This window comes from Musa acuminata, chromosome BXJ2-5 (genome assembly GCF_036884655.1).
Source record: "Musa acuminata AAA Group cultivar baxijiao chromosome BXJ2-5, Cavendish_Baxijiao_AAA, whole genome shotgun sequence".
Classification (NCBI taxonomy): Eukaryota; Viridiplantae; Streptophyta; class Magnoliopsida; order Zingiberales; family Musaceae; genus Musa; species Musa acuminata.
Genome location: NC_088342.1, coordinates 47625753 through 47642122, shown reverse-complemented (window position 1 = coordinate 47642122; position 16370 = coordinate 47625753). Strand labels below are relative to the sequence as shown.

At 41.2% G+C, this 16370-nt stretch overlaps 2 protein-coding genes across 3 annotated transcripts; one reads left to right on the top strand and one right to left on the bottom strand.

Moving 5' to 3' along the window:
* Positions 1-1677: 1677 nt before the first annotated feature.
* On the bottom strand, positions 1678-8363 carry LOC103986138 (triosephosphate isomerase, cytosolic). 2 transcript variants are annotated; one of them, XM_065110204.1, is made up of 9 exons: positions 8173-8313; positions 7651-7726; positions 6785-6908; positions 6039-6123; positions 5226-5358; positions 4143-4237; positions 3075-3153; positions 2763-2845; positions 1678-1725 (listed from the first exon to the last, which is right to left on the bottom strand). In XM_065110204.1, exons 1-9 carry the CDS (start codon positions 8209-8211, stop codon positions 1693-1695), a joined length of 747 nt encoding a protein of 248 aa, XP_064966276.1. In that variant the 5' UTR covers positions 8212-8313; the 3' UTR covers positions 1678-1692. The 2 variants fall into 2 exon arrangements, with proteins under 2 accessions (XP_064966276.1, XP_064966275.1); XM_065110203.1 differs by lacking the exon at positions 1678-1725 and adding an exon at positions 1951-2287 and having other exon boundaries at positions 8173-8363.
* Positions 8364-11371: 3008 nt separating this feature from the next.
* On the top strand, positions 11372-16370 carry LOC135613148 (protein spotted leaf 11-like). The gene is made up of 4 exons (XM_065110202.1): positions 11372-11839; positions 14086-14202; positions 14384-14815; positions 14907-16370. Exons 1-4 carry the CDS (start codon positions 11561-11563, stop codon positions 16035-16037), a joined length of 1959 nt encoding a protein of 652 aa, XP_064966274.1. The 5' UTR covers positions 11372-11560; the 3' UTR covers positions 16038-16370.

Genomic DNA, 16370 nt, shown 5'->3' with positions numbered 1-16370 from the left:
CTGCCCTTCCCTTGCGCTCGCCGACTCTTTCGCGAAGGGCCCTGATCCCTCCGCCACTACTCTTCTGCTTCCGCTGCAGCTGTTCCTGCTCTCCTCCTTAGACAGCTTCCGCTTCTCGTCCATGTTGAAGCTTAAGGATACAGCGAAGGAGCAAGCGAAGGCTTTCGTGAAGAAGCTTAAGCGGAAAGGATCGGCGTGATATGGGGGAAGGAAAGGGAATGAGTGCGGATGAAGAGAAGGGGAAAGAAGAGCAGAGGGTTGGTGGTGGGCAGCGGGCATGACCACCTGGGAAGGAAGCCTGCCTCGAGAGCCCCGCCGCTCCGCTTCACTCGTCCGTTGCTTGAATTAGAAATCCTCCTCACTGTCACTATATTAAAAGGCGGCCGTGTTGCGGAGACCAATGGGACGTGAAGGAGCAAAAATGGAGAGGATAACGACCGACTTAAGAGCCTTAAATAGCTTCCCTCCCTTTCCTCCTCCTGTCGCCGGAGTGGCCCATCGGGACTTACGTAGTTCCCGAGACAAGTAGAGAGACACGGGCATCACTTTCTTTGAACCCACCCAATCAAAAGATTAATTGGCTGCCGCATGCAGTGGCTACTACGTCCATGAACAGCCCTGTGGTAGCTGCATTCAATTAAATCCTCATACGATATACGTATATATGAGGAACGACGGATGTGATGGTGAAAGCACAGTGAACAATAGGATGTTGCTGATGCTAGGAGAGGAGAGGAGAGGAGAGGAGAGGAGAGCAGAGCAGAGAGCAGACACGGCACTCGCGGGCTGTCCGGCTACAGCTTTCGGGACAGGGACATGTCGATGAACCGAGTACGCACGAAGGATGTCTCGCAGCCTTAGCTTCTTGCAGTAGGAAGCTAAGTATGTGACCACTTCCGAAAGGACGTCGCGTCACCGACGCGGTCAACGGTCAGAGACACCTAAGAAGTTTGTGCTTACAGCATGCATCTTCCCATGCAACGAATCAATCTACCATCGACGAGTCTTTGCTTTACCTGAGGATGAAACTACCTCTGCGGGTCTCTTTCCTCTCTGCTGCAATCTGCTCGAAGAGCATCTAAAGTAGCCATCATTTGCCGATGCAGCATCATCAAGATTCTCACATCTCTCGAATTCCAGGACTGGTCTCCGGCTTCCGACCGATTCGAGCTCTGATGGCGAAGAGCAGTTAGTTCGCCGGTGAGAGTTGGTGAATCTCGATGATGATGCATCAGCAAACAGTGACTGTTGCTTGAAATGTAGAGGTCCCGATCGCAAATATACACACCATCTTCATCCCTCACGCTGCGGGAAACCCGAGAGACAGACTCGACGCAAATCCAAACGCCAAATTAAGATGGGAAATTAAAGGCTCAGAAAATAGGCACAGAGGAGGATTCAACGAGGCCAGGGGAAGAGATGACTGGTGAGAGACGACCTCGCGGAGGAGTGAGATATACATAGGCCGAGCATGACATGAGGAGGCGGTGGAGAAGATGACTTGGTCATCGCATCTGGAGAGAGATCGGCTCCAAACGTAGATAGAGAGGAAGAAGGTGGAAGAACCATTTCATGAGCAGCCGCAGAAAGCACGGCCCCCTTCAACACATCCACCACCGGGAGGATTTGACGGCCTTCCAACTCCAAAACTAGCAATGGTAATTCGGATCCTCCGGTTGTCGGTATCTTTCATTAGAATTCTTTCCGGCAATTTCCTTCCCCGGTCTGACCATATAATGCAGAAGCACAATTAGATATAATTTTAGACAGAAGCACAAGCACAATTGATAAATCATCGTAATGTAATAAATGACAGAAGCACAAGCACAATTAGATATAATTTTATCGGAAGGTCCTGAATTCAAATCTCGTCTTTACCACTTACTATTTGTCTAAAAGAAAAATCTAAACAAAGCATTCCATGAGCACTCAACTAAATCTCATGCTAGATCGACAGAAAATAGATAATAGATTGATCGGGAACAAGGCATCTACTTGTCATGTTTGCTTAAAGCAAGTAATCATGGAACCATTGACAACAGATGATAAACTGTTGATCGTGATAGTTAGAAAACCTCGATTATGGCTTATTCATGCCTGCAAGTGTTTGTTTCACTCCAGTTCTAAGCAAGAAACTCTAGAAGGCCAAAGAGTGTTTTTAACACAAAATTCAGAGGTCAATACACAAGCCTCGAGAGAGAGAGAGAGAGAGAGAGAGAGAGAGAGTCCAGACTGCTCAAGCAGAAGACTTGACGGTAGCAGAGTTGATGATGTCCACAAATTCAGGCTGCAAAATAACAGAAAGGGCAAGAAGATGATATTTAGCGCCGCAATAAAGAACAAATAAAGAGTCAATGGTCCTCGACAACAATAGCAAATTCCAAATGATATATCTTCACTGTCATGTCAACCTGACACATGCTACCGAGATAAAATATGACAACCCTGAATTCCTATATCGACTAGTGGATGCTGTTCGTATTATGGTCGTGGATCAACTTACTAGTTGAGCCACACCAAAACAGGTAAAATTTTGTGCAAGTTGAAGTAGAAAGAATGCTATCCAAGAAAAATCAAACTATCACTCTTGAGATTGCAGAGAGTGACAATCATTATAAAATTATGCAGTATTTTGGAGGACACACGAATAGCGATCAATTCCACAGCAATATAGGAATTGCGTGTATTGAACTCCATATATTGCTTTAAAGTTGAGATAAAATTCACATGGGAACCTTAAGGAGAAAAATAAGGATACAGACCTTCAAAGAAGCACCACCGACGAGAAATCCATCAACGTCAGGCTGTGCTGCAAGCTCTTTGCAGTTAGCTCCATTTACAGAGCCTGCAAGAATTTCATTTCTTGAATTACCACATATTTCACAAGCAACATAAATAAATTGATACACCCTAAGGCTTTCATCCAAAGTGGAAATACAAAGAGAAGTAACTTGTAAAGATTTGCTCCCATATCACTGAAATCAGTACAACTCAAACTGAAAAAGTAAACCTGTCAGGAACTTAAAGAAACAAGAGAGAGAAAAGGAACTACAAGTTGAGGAATGAATATATACCTCCATATATGATCCTGGTTGATTCTGCAACTTCAACACTAACATTTATTTGAAGCCACTTCCTTAATTCATAGTGGACCTGAGAATCAATGGAGCAAGTAATAGAAAGGGGTCTTTTAGAAAGGAACACTAGAAGAAATCAAATGCCACGGTAAAAGTCAGTAGCACAGCATGTCCTCATGCAGGTGACTTAGCTTGGCATGGGAAACATGCTGAATGGCTTAAGCACACTATGAATCCTAGTGCTGTTTTGGAACAACCATGAATCCGTGTAAGAGGAACCAAACATGATCGGTGCTAACAGGCATAAGGCAGCATGGCCAATACAAATCCATAGTGTTATAATATTGAAACAATTTTAAGTTGCATCACGTATGCACATTAACGAAGTTTGATGTTACATACTCTAGAAAAAGAACAATGCACCTCTGTGAAATTCAAACAGATGTGGTGATCATACGTTGCTAAATATAAAGAACATCAGCATATTTCCTTTTACAAGAATCTGCCATTGATTTCATGACCGAACCACACAAGGTACATGTTTATGAATAAATAGTTAAATACTTCAGCACAGTTTTTGTTACCTCAGATCTTATATTACTGCCAAATTAGATGGCTCGCTAATATCCTAAAAACAATGACCTGAGACTTTGAGCATTCTTAGATTGATATGTGTGAGACGTATAAAGTAAAATCATAAACTAACAAAGAGAAAGGCTTGGTTTATCACAGAATCACTTGGAAACAAAACTGCAGTGCATCAGCACTCAAATACAAAGTCTTTTAACAATCGTAGATAAAGCACGTCAAACTAATTTGGCCATAACTGGACAAGACAAATTTGATTGATGAATGTGAACTTTCTAATCTGTTGGCAATGTTGATCTGGCACATCAAGCATCTATGTGGTTTCTGAGATAAAGATGCTATTGTCATAGTAACCAAATAAATTTATATGCTGGCGTGTTCTGGTTCACTTTTTCTCCAAGACATATACATAAATATTATAAAATGATATCCACAGAACTTGAACTGGTGAGATAGAATCATGTCCACAGAGCTTACCTCCTGAGCCTGAGCTGGTGTAGCAACCTTTCCGGTTCCAATTGCCCAAACTGGCTCATAAGCAAGTACTACATTGGTCCAGTCTGATATCCGCTCTGTAAGAGATACAATTCAATAAGACAGGGTAAAGATAACGTAACATTTGGTCCAGATGGTTGGTTCTACCAAAGCGGTTAAAGCTACCATGTAAAAGAACATATTTTGCCTCAGAATGGAAGCTATCCTTTTTTTTTTTCCACTTATATAAGGTTATTTCAAGATTCTTCTTCCAGGGGGTGCTTTATTCAATTCGACCAACAGGCAACAGCTCTGATCTCCAATATGTAATGCCAAATAAGTTGATGTAGCTATACAGGACAGGAACATGTTCATTTTGTACTTGAGATATAATATTATCATATTTTTTTCACTACATTTCTTCCACTCGAGAGATGTTACCCATAACTACACTTATTATTTTGGGTCAATGGACACTTGGAAAATAACAGATTTGTGACTCGTCAGCCATATAAATGTAGCAAAAGCTTTTGTGTCTCATATCACATTCAAAAGCTTTTGTCTCATATCACATTCAAGATTGATAAAATCATTCCGAGATGAGGAACAACAATTTGAATCATATGGAATTTATTTTCCTTCTACAAAATATACTGCCAGCGCCTCTATTGCTCTTGCGCAACTCACTCAGATAGAACTTTCCTTTTTCATCCAAAGTTAAGTCCCATAAACTTTAAAATAATCAAAGACTTAACACATAGCCACTGCTAACAAAAGATTAGCTCATGCACTTCTTGGTTACATGCATCAAATTTGGACTCTGATCACCACTAAATATGTAATGGAGGACACGAAGTTCCTAGCCTAGGTTTGACAAACCATTCCTCAATGAGTCACAATGTATTGAATGACAACCTAACAAATAACTGAAAACATACTGGAAAACAGCTGAAACATGGTATAGTTTGCACTACCCATGCCAATAGGGCTGATGTATATACGACAACGCTTATCTTACACTGGACACATGCTATAAACCGAGAACGGAAGTCAAATGATGACAAATGTCTAAGACGCATAGAGCACCTGCAATAGCCTTTGTCTGTGCAGCAACTACCTCCACGGTGGCTCCTGACTCACGCTGTTCAAGTGTCTCACCAACACAAGCAATCACCTTTAAACCTTTAGAGAGTGCATATGCAACTTTATCTCCAACAAACTGCCCACAGAAAACAATAAATGTGAAATAAGAACATACTGTGGATCTAGAAAATTCTGACGATAACTTCAGCAAAACTCCTTGATTTCAGTGGAGGTAATGACAAGATAGTTAAAAGCAAAAGAGCTCAAAACTTAATTTCCTACTAGTAGAAAGAGTATAGTATGATTTTCACCATAAACTGTGAATGAATATCTTTAGGAATACTCTAGTTAAAAGAAAAAAAGCTAAAAACTTAATTTCCTACTAGTAGAAAGAGTATAGTGTGATTTTCACCATAAACTGTGAACATTCATATCATTAGAAGAACTCTACCAAAAGAATTTACACCAGAACCTAATTAAAGATAAATTTCTTTGTCGCATGAACAACTGCAACTTCCATTTATTCCTGTCATAGGCCATCATTGTCAAGGCATAAAGCAAAACAGGCTCTCATAAGTTTCTTAATTTGATTAAGAATTTCCATAAAGCTTAATTCAGCAGTTTACAGATATCATCATACAGTGAGATATATGCAAATAAATACTCATATAGAGGTCAACCGATGTCTACTGCAGAAGAACCACATAAGAGTTACGAGATCCATAAGGCAAATGGCACTGTAGCAAATAATTGGCTAATCCTCAATACAGCACATTTATGATTGGCATATAACGTTTTAGCCTACATGCAACTTACCTCATTTGATTCACCCAACAAAAGCCTTCGTTCAGAGTGTCCAAGAATGACCCAAGGAATGTCAAGATTGAGAAGCATCTCAGCACTGCACAAGGAAAACTTTAATTAATTAGAAGAATTCAAGTTTTATTTTACAACAATTGTTATGACCTGTAGTTTCAGATAGGAAATGAAATGACCATTCAAACAATTAAGATTTCCATTAATGTCAATAAGGAAAGATAAAAACCTAAAGAAGTACTACAAAATGAATAAACAGAAATAGGAAGGAGAGGAGACATCAGCACATAAGCTGAATGGACCCTAAAAGAATGAAGGTCCTCTTTGGCAGATATGCAGAATTTCCTTTACACAGTAAAAGCACTACCTTACACATGGTCATAGATTTGTACAAAGATTAGCCTTTACTCCCCGAGATTGTAGCATGTCCTCCAAGGAGTAGAAACCTTGTTTATTGGAGTATGAATTATTCTATGTCACAGTATAAATGAAGTTATAAACTGCAACATATTGCTTACCAGCGGGTGGTGATTTGTTTATGGCTTATTAAAAGGAAAAGTTTTTTATGAGAAATGCATTGTAATTCAAATAAATGGTGTTAAAGTTGAAAATATATTGTGTTAATTTTCATCAGGTCTAGCAGGTATTCCGATATGGTCAATGATAAATTACAAATAAGAAACACCAATTCTTCTTCTTCAGGGAGCATGGACAAATATGAATTCATCACAGAATAGTATTCATACCTAATCTCACCGGTGTAAGCACCTCCTTTCTTTACCCAACAATTTTGTGCTGCGACGTGAAAATCAGGGCGTAACAAACTTTTCACAAGAGGCAGAAAAACAAATGGTGGGCTAACCACAACATCTGCAGAGATAGTAATATACAAGTATTATGGGTTTATAATGGTTGTACATCAATAACTAGCTTATTTAACAGTTATGTCCAAGATATCTGCGCAGATATTAATACAAGTATATTTATAATACTTGTATATTAATACAAGTATCATGGGACTATAGTGGTTGTATATCAACAACTAGCTTATTTAACAGTTACGTACAAGACAACATGACGTTCTCTGCTATATTAACAAGAGGGCTTTTGCCAAAACACATGAACATAAGAGTAACTGGAAAAGCAACTTAACGAATACACATAATTTAAGGTTTTAATGTTTAGATACAGTTCCAAAATTTCAAGACGTTATACAAAAACAATTGATGGTTATTAAATCATAAAAAACTTTAAGACCATATTTTACGAAAATATACAAACTTTACAAAGCTATTTCAGCTTCAAGAATTTAGTCTTGTCAAAAACGAGGTTTGTGAATAAGATGACAATTAAAAGGAACTCGGAACGCAGTAGTAACCTCAGAAGTGCCACCATCCAAAAAACACGTAATAACTTTTACATGGAACACCCGAGCTCATGAATCAGTCAGATCAAATGTTGAAAGAAAAGAAACCCTTTTGAATAGATCTAAAGAACAAGCTTGTAAGATTCTCTTTGTCAGTAAAGTCAAAATAGTCAACTCATCCATGAGAACCTAACTCCCAAATAAAGTCCCTAAACATGATCAAAATCGTAGAGTTCAAAACCATACCAACGACATCCGCCGACGCAACTTGGGCATCGTTCAGGGTACTGACGATTTTCTTAACCTCCTCGCTGGTACCATTCTGCACGCGCGGATCAAACAGGAAAAGGCACGTTAAGCATCAGAATTCGCAAGGGGGTAATCCGGTAGACCAACAAATCAAAAAGGAGTAAACGGTTCAGAGTCTACAACAAAAAGAAGAAAAGGTTCGCAGATCAGCGGGATCAATTTAGTTAAATTTGGTGGAGACAAATAGCACTAAGATGAATCGCGACAAAATGTGAGAAAACAGCCATAAATCATGCAGATCGACGGGATCGGATAACTTAAAGCTGGCGTTTCGATCGAAGACGAGCGAATCGGACAGACTTCGAGAAAAAAAAAAAAAAAAACTAGCCAAGCTTGCAAATTTCACCAGCGAAGCGAGACTACCGAGATGTGCAGAAGGAAGAGAAAGGGCAAAGGACCGATTCCGATCTAACAGAAGAAAAAGAAAGCACGAAAGCATGAAGCAAATGAGAGGATTACGCATTTCCAGTTCCCCCCGACGAAAAACTTTCTGGCCATATCTGCGACGAGAGGTGCTACTGCTCAAGCCCAAAAGATCACTTGTTTGGTCTGATCGAATGGAGGGCGAGAGAGAGGGCGAGAGCTCATTTATATCTGGCGACTCGCCCCGAATCACGAACATGACCTTGTCCACCCACGATCGATCTCGGCCGTCGGATTAAGGCGTGGCCCGCAGGAATCAGCAAGCAGAGATGAGCTAGAATTTGTTGTTCCTCCTAAAACAGCGGATAGAGTTTTCGTGGTAATGGATCCGCGAAACGTGGAAGACGCCACCGCGGATGGGACCCACTAAGCCCGCGCGTGGAGATTCGCACTTTCGGGTTCCCCGGAGCCGTGATGGCCAATAAATTAAGTGGCAGAGAAGAGCCCATTGGATAATACTTCCGTGGGTGGGATGACGAAACCTGAGTATGCTGACGTGGCTGGCGTGGCTGGCGAGGCCGCACACGGCCTTCCCCATTCCCACGGTAATCAAGTTAATGGTTGATACCATTTCATGTAATCACCTCTTAGTTATTGCTTATTATACATGATAGATCATGTGAAAAAAGAGAAAAGGGAAAGCCTCACATGATAGAACAAGTAGCATGAGATGAAAGCAAATAAGGAAGAACAAGAGGCATTATAAAAGTAGTGATAATGACAATGAAACCTTTGTAGGCGACACAATAAGACATTGGTCGATGACAATGAGAGATATTTATCAAATTATAAAAATAAAAATATATTCTAAAAAAACTCAAAAAATAAAAAATAATCCTTGTTTGAAAAAATTACGATGATAAAATTAAATTATCGAAGCCCACTTTAGTGAAGGGTTCTACCTAGCATATGTGCACTTCCACGTTTAAATAATATATATATATATATATATATATATATATATATATATATATATATATATATATATATATATAATTCCTCCAGATAACCCTCAGCCATGGGAATGGATAATGTGCGAGAGGCTTAGGACAGTAAGCCATGGCCTTTTCATTTCTAGCACAAAGCCAGACACAGGCTACGAAGGCCAGAGAGTCACGGCGACAACACAAAGGACAGCAGGAAAGCTCTGTGTCTCCCTCTTCGAACTCTTGCCGTGTCTCGTTTGCAGTTGCAGGGATCGTAGGTGCAGTTTGATCCACGCTTGCAGCCCCCATTCTGACACCCTGCAGCCATCTCAAACTCCTCCGGTCGTCTGCAGATTAAACCAAGCAACTAATACATCTGAGACGTGGCGTTCTGCGTCAAACGATTGCCTCAGTTATTAAGTGACAAAGAGAAATAATGTTTTGAAGTGTTAGGAACAGACCCCCCCTTCCGAGGTACAACCACCCGCCCGATCATGGTTTGAATGGTGCTCTCTCTTTCGGTCAACTCAGAATACATCTTGCATCTGTCATTTATAATCCACAGAAACATCAAGAGGGGATCAATACAAATAACAAACAGAATATCTAAACAATATGCTTGATTTATTAACAATATTGCGCTGAGAAAACAGTCAAACACAAGAGAGATTCATTTTACAGCACCAGTGTATAGAAACAAATTGAGAGAGACTATTACTACTGTTGTTTCATTACCCTCTCCACAGCCGCTGCCGCACTTGCAGCCAGACCCGCGTCCGCAGTTTCCTCCACGGCAAGACCTTTTTCTCTGTCTCTTCTGCTTCGCCAACAAGACAGAAAACACAGAGATCGGCAAACAAGACGACGTCTTCGGAGTCGATCGATGCCGACGTGTCCCATTTATGGAGCCCAAACAAGGCAATCCACCGTCCCCCGTCTCACGATCAGACGGCCTTGAAGTAGAGGGAGGACCTCGGTCCCACCAAACCTGCATGCATTCTTCATCTCCCACGTAACTCTCCATCTGCCTCGACACCTCCCTCCGTAAACTCTCCTCTCGTCCTTTTATTTTTTATTAACGACAAAAGATTTTGCAGTCTTCCGCTCTTTGACCTCTCAGCTGGCTGTCTTCGTTCTTCGGTCTCTCGAAGAATTCTGTGCTGCCTTGGCTTATCCACAAGGGATGGAAGGAAGAAGATGGGGGTGGGTGGTATACCTACAATTCAATAAAATAACACAGATGCAGAATTACAGCATACAAACTCAAATTTACGCTGGATTTTCGAAACCCAAATGAAATGAATCTCAGCCGTTCACGGCCGTAGATCAGTCGCATCTTACCCTTTCATCCTGATCTGTGACATGATATCAGAATCGACTGCTGTACGAAGACGAGTGAGTCGGCCATCAAAAGGGCGCCCTCATCGGACCGCGGCGAGCGGGGGCCGCCCAAGTCCAAGCCGTCACGAACACGTCACCCCATGAGCGGGCGGGGGCCGCGGCTCAAAAACTCCACGCCGGCCCAACCTGAGCCGACCGTGATCGTGAGTCAACGATTGGTCGAAGCATGTTTTATGGGACGGATGCAGGTCTGGGCTTTCTCCACTCCAGCTGTGCAATGATCTGTACTCAGTTCATCTCCTCACTGGATTCCCACTCTTACCTTTTTTTTCTGGCACAAAGATCTTAACCCGGCCATGATAGTTCATTTTGTTTATCTGAATTTTCATAATTAAGATCGTAAAAGACGGCAATGTCAACACCTTCTCCTGTTTGTTTGGATTCCATAAATCTGCTTATTGGATTTAGATCAGGTTGACTAGGATCCTTCACCCGATAACAAAAATCCCATTAACTAAACCACAATTGTCATATTATCATAATCAAATCTAATTAATAATCAAGTACTTAAATTGTTATATTCAGTCGAGAAATCGATATTTTAATATATATATAATACTAATTTCAAATTCAATCAACAAGTCTTCTCTGAATCAATACCAAATGCAGATACAAGTAGAAAAGGATATTACTAATTTATTTCTTCTTTCTCAACTTACTCTTCTCATACCTGCCTTCTGGTTGGTGAAGACGATATGGGCTCCAGTGGGAACCACCGTGTAGGCGAATCAGGGTAGCTGAGACGGTGCTCACCAAGGTAGTTCCACCAAAGCGGCTATCTCGGGGAGACACGAAACGGCTGACGGCTCCAAGCCGCGCCAAGATTAGAAAAGGTAGGTCTCGGAATCGAGTTGAAGTCCGATTAAAAGCCTTGCCAGAAAAGACTGGTGGCTACAGCTGCCGTCTGGTCTCACTCTCCCTCGTCCGATTCCTCTTCCAACACGGAAACCCTGATGCTAGTAGCGGCGGCAATCGATTCCGAATGCGGAGTAAATATTTGTACGTTATAATCGACGGACCCGTCGATTGAGCTCTCCGTTTGCGGATTGCTGCAGCGAGGGCCGATTTGTAGGTTGATTTGAGTTGTTCTGGTAGGGATGGAAGAGGAAGTGAAGGGTGCGGCCGCGGTGGTGGAGAGCCTGTTGAGGGCGGTGGAGGAGATCGCCGCCATCTCCTACCACCGGAACGCGTACAAGAAGCAATTTTGCAACCTCTCGCGCCGGGTCAGGCTGCTGGCCCCCATGTTCGAGGAGCTGAGGGAGAGCAAGAAGCCGATTTCCGAGAAGGCGGTGACAACGCTGGCGTCGCTCGGACAGGCGATCGGCTTGGCCAAGGAGCTTCTCCGATTTGGTAGCAGGGGGAGCAAGATCTCTCTGGTATGCGGAGCAGCGATCTTAGTTAGATAGTAGCTATTGTTTTTAGTATCTGCTGCAAACCCGGTATTGGTAATCTGGGGTAACGCTAAATATTTTGAATTAATTCTCCATAGTTACAATATGGTTTCTTTCTCTTTTTTCTGTCTCCTTTTCCGCTGCAACAGGGGAGATCTACAATGTAGTTGATATGGTCTTTATGGATGAATGTAATTTCGGAGCGTTAGGGCGTTCCTTGATCTTTAGGGTACACGCGTTTAGCAGTGTTTATAAAATAGTGGTATTTGGGGTACTAGTCTAAAGGGAGTCTCTACTTGCCAATGGCTGTTAGTGTTATGTTCAATCATTGCAGCCGTAGATCCGTTTTCTGTTAAAATAATTACTGGACATAATCGAGGGTGACTTTGGCTATGAAATGTAAATCAAATCTATTTCATAGTATCCTATGCAAAAATTCCCGTTTTTGTCATGGAATATACGGATTAACGGTCCATGGTTAGTCCGATCAGGTGAAACATCATGATCTAATCTGTATGGCCAGATCTCATAATTATCTGTCCCTATGCATGCTTGTCTTCAGGTTCTTCACTGTTGTCCTTTTAGATTCTTTGATATTGTTCCTGCTGTGAAAACAGGATATGTCAGTCTTTCAGTAATCAATTAGTTCAGTATCATTTAAAGCAAAATACAACAGTTTGACAGCAATGTTATGGTCGATTCAGGAAGAAGTGGGCTCTAAGAATTTTGGAGTTATAGGCCTGATGTTTGCATGGGGAAAAAAGGCTATTCTGATTGAGTTGACTTTCTGCTATCTTTGCAGCTGCACTTAGTGCTATGTGTGACGACCATTTGACTTGCACATTTAAGGAATCTTATAGCTGGATATGTTTGCATGTCATGTTTGGTTGGTTTGTTTTGGTCCCTGAATTTTCTTTTTCTGTGTTTTTATAACCAGTTGTTTTAAAATTTTACTATATTCTTATAAATATTTATAACAAAATTTCACATGAAATTTAAGATTGAGCATGCAGATAAGCTGTTCGTGAAACTACATGACATCTTATCATGTAATTCAAGATATGAAGATTGTCTTCTGTTAGCTGAATGATATTATTTTGTAATCTTGATGATTTTTTTTGGTAATTGTTTTGCTTGTCTATGGATTGATTATATACATGGTTTTATAACAACAACAAAATTTCTAGTAAAATCTTTTTAGGTAATATTCATTGTTTGAAAGACTAAAAAAAGTCTGTGCTGTACAACTAATAGCACCAGGGCATTATGGACTCTTTTGTGTTTTAAGATTAAATAACAGTTTATAAGAAAGTAATGTACTATTGACTTGCTGCAAAATATGCAATATCAATTCACACTCATGAGTCATTTGAAACTGCAGATTATACCTCAAGGTGAAAACATAAATGTATGATAACAGACTGAGTATCAAAGGCATATTCAATCTGATGCATTTAGTTATTGATCTAGCAATTTAATATTCATAAGATGTTAAAATAACTAATTGTAAATAATGTGTTTATTCTTGAGATCAATTATATATTTGGTGAGAATATATGTGGTTGTCTGTATAATTGTGTGGGTGGTGTGTACTTTTGGTAAGGGGGGTTGTCTCTCTATGGTGATTGTTTCTTCTTGGAGGTGTAAGCACATTAAAATTCTAGCTGCATTTTCTTTTGGTCTGAACTTAACAAATGGAGAAATGGGAAATATGAGAATATAAGAGAATCAATTATGTTTTAGAGCAATCTGACGAGTGTCTTAGATCAATAAACATTCTCAAAGTGAGCTGAGTGATGAAACTTATTGTACTTTACAATTACGGTATACCGCTTTTTTGTTTCTGTTTTTGGTATTTATTCCAATTTTTTTAGATATTCAATGGTGCAACTTAGGAGTGGATCGAGTTCACTAGAAGTTGAAGGTGCTTTCATGGAGTTTACCGGTTCAAGAGAAAAAAAAGCTCTGGCACACTTGAGTTGATTAGAATGCCAAGATTATTTATTAGGCAATGTTTGGTTAAATATTTCAGCGTATATAGCTGCCCTACCTTCTCATTATATCAACGTCAAAGTGTAAATTTTGGTTAAAATACTCAGTTGTGTTAGGAAGTGGAGATAGAGGCAATTTTTCGAATCATTACTTCCTATCCACAGTTATTTTCCATGTACTTATTATATCAAATTCTTCTGTGCCACAATATCATACAATCTCTGTCTCCGTATTTGCAGGTTTTGGATAGAGATAGGATGATGAGAAGGTTCCAAGAAGTTACAGCTCAACTAGAACAAACTTTGGGTGAAATTTCTTTTGGTGAGCTTGATATATCAGATGAAGTTCGAGAACAGGTAGAACAATCGACCTGGACATACTTTCCCTCAGTATTATGATAAACAAGGACTTGTTTCATGGGCTGGATCATATTTCCCCTCATGCTTTTCTTTTGTTTTTTGTTTTACTTATTGAGCAACAGGGATCTTTCATTAGTTTTCCCTATACGATGTTTGCTTAGTCTATCATGCTCTCCAGGTTGAGCTTGTGCGTACTCAGTTCAAAAGAGCCAAAGAACGGTTGGACACTTCTGATGCTGAGCTTTTTAACGATCTTTCATCTGTTTATGGTATGAGCATCCATGCCAAGGTTGATCCTGTCTTACTAAGGAGATTGGCAGAGATGCTACAGTTGACGACCATAGCTGACCTCAAACAAGAATCACTTGCCTTGAATGAGTTGTTGGGCGATGATGACAGAGATCTTGGAGAGGCTATTAAAAAGATGTCTGTGGTTCTCAAGAAGATCGAGGATTATATGCAGACTCAGAACCCTGATATTTGCATTCCAGCAAGTGCCAAGGTTTTTACTTGTGATGAAATGGCTAAAGCTCCAGTCGTTCCTGATGATTTCCGATGTCCTATTTCGTTGGAGTTGATGAGAGATCCAGTTATTGTGTCTACTGGACAGGTTTATATAACATTCTTAATTTTGCCTTTGTTACATCTCATCTTTCACATGCCTTAAAAGATTGTTGGCTTATTTATGTTGCTATTTGCAGACTTATGAACGTGTGTTTATCGAGAAGTGGCTGAAGGCAGGACACGTTACATGCCCAAAGACACAACAGAAGTTATCCAGCACATCATTAACTCCAAACCATGTGATTCGCGGCCTCATAATCCAATGGTGTGAGGAAAATGACATGGAACTACTCAAGTACCCCGCCCATCATGGTCCTGACAATTCATTCTGTTCTGCTAAAGAGCATGCCAGAGTTGTTGATCTCATTCTCAAGCTATCTTCCGAGAGCTCTGATGACCAAAGAACTGCCGCTGCTGAAATTCGCCTTCTAGCCAAGTGTAGTGGTGACAACAGAGTTTGCATAGCAGAGGCTGGCGCTATTCCTCTCCTTGTGGACTTACTGTCTGCGGTTGATTCACAAACCCAGGAGCATGCCGTCACTGCTCTTTACAATCTCTCCATCAATGAGCACAACAAGGACAAAATAATTGCTGCCAGGGCTGTGGTTGGGATACTCCACGTGCTGAAGAGGGGTAGCATGGAAGCACGTGAGAATGCTGCAGCCACACTCTTCAGCCTTTCTGTTGTCGATGCGAACAAGGTTATTATTGGTGAGGCTGGTGCAATTGAACCTCTTGTTTTGCTGCTCAATGAGGGCAGCCAACGGGGCAAGAGGGATGCAGCAGCAGCACTATTCAACCTGTGCATATTTCCGGGTAACAGAGGGAAGGTTCTGAAGGCTGGGGTGATGCCAACTCTAATGGGGCTTTTGATGCATCCACAAGGAGATATGGTCGATGAGGCCCTTGCTATTTTGGCAATCCTTTCGAGTCATCCCCAGGGCAAGGTAGCAATCGGAGCTGCTGAGGCACTGCCTCTGCTGGTGGAGCTGATCCGAAGTGGTTCTCCTTCGAACAAGGAAAATGCAGCAACCATCTTGGTGCACCTTTGTAATAGTGAGGAGCAGCATCTGGCCGCGGCACAGGTGCAAGGTGTGATAGGGCCATTGTACGAAATGACAGAGAGTGGCACCGATCGAGGCAAGAGAAAGGCGGTGCAGTTGCTTGGGTGCATGCACAAATTCCTAGAACAGCAACACGAGGCTCGAGATCAAGTTCAGTCCAAGGCTCAGGCTCAGGCTCGAGCACAGGCACCGGCAGATCAGTAAAAGCCTCCAGCGCGTGTGAATTGTTTGATAGACACAGTAGCTTACTCTTGACCAATTTGATGGACCTCTATGTTACTGCTTGCTGATTTGTAGACGATTTGTTCTTTTGTTCGAGTTGCGGAGCTAGATTCCATAGCCTCGACCCCGACAGATGTTCGGGGACTGGGGTCACAAGCTTGAAAGAAGGCTTGTGCCGTGTGACATGGCTGTGATATATCATCCTCGGTTTTTATGGAGGAATATATGTAAGCCTGATCTCTGACTCCCCAAACTACAACATAAGAATGTCAATTTGAAGTCTTTTAATAAAATTAGTGATCACGGTTTGAGTTA

Bases quoted from the DNA above. Each gene is read 5' to 3' on its own strand.
- LOC135613148 (XM_065110202.1), top strand. From the start codon at position 11,561: ATGGAAGAGGAAGTGAAGGGTGCGGCCGCGGTGGTGGAGAGCCTGTTG. The intron at 11,840-14,085 runs GTATGCGGAGCA...CCGTATTTGCAG, and splicing joins GGGGGAGCAAGATCTCTCTG to GTTTTGGATAGAGATAGGAT. The intron at 14,203-14,383 runs GTAGAACAATCG...CATGCTCTCCAG, and splicing joins CAGATGAAGTTCGAGAACAG to GTTGAGCTTGTGCGTACTCA.
- LOC103986138 (XM_065110203.1), bottom strand. From the start codon at position 8,211: ATGGCCAGAAAGTTTTTCGTCGGGGGGAACTGGAAATGC. The intron at 6,124-6,784 runs GTATGAATACTA...TTCCTTGTGCAG, and splicing joins GCTTACACCGGTGAGATTAG to TGCTGAGATGCTTCTCAATC. The intron at 2,846-3,074 runs GTATATATTCAT...AAATTCTTGCAG, and splicing joins AACCAGGATCATATATGGAG to GCTCTGTAAATGGAGCTAAC.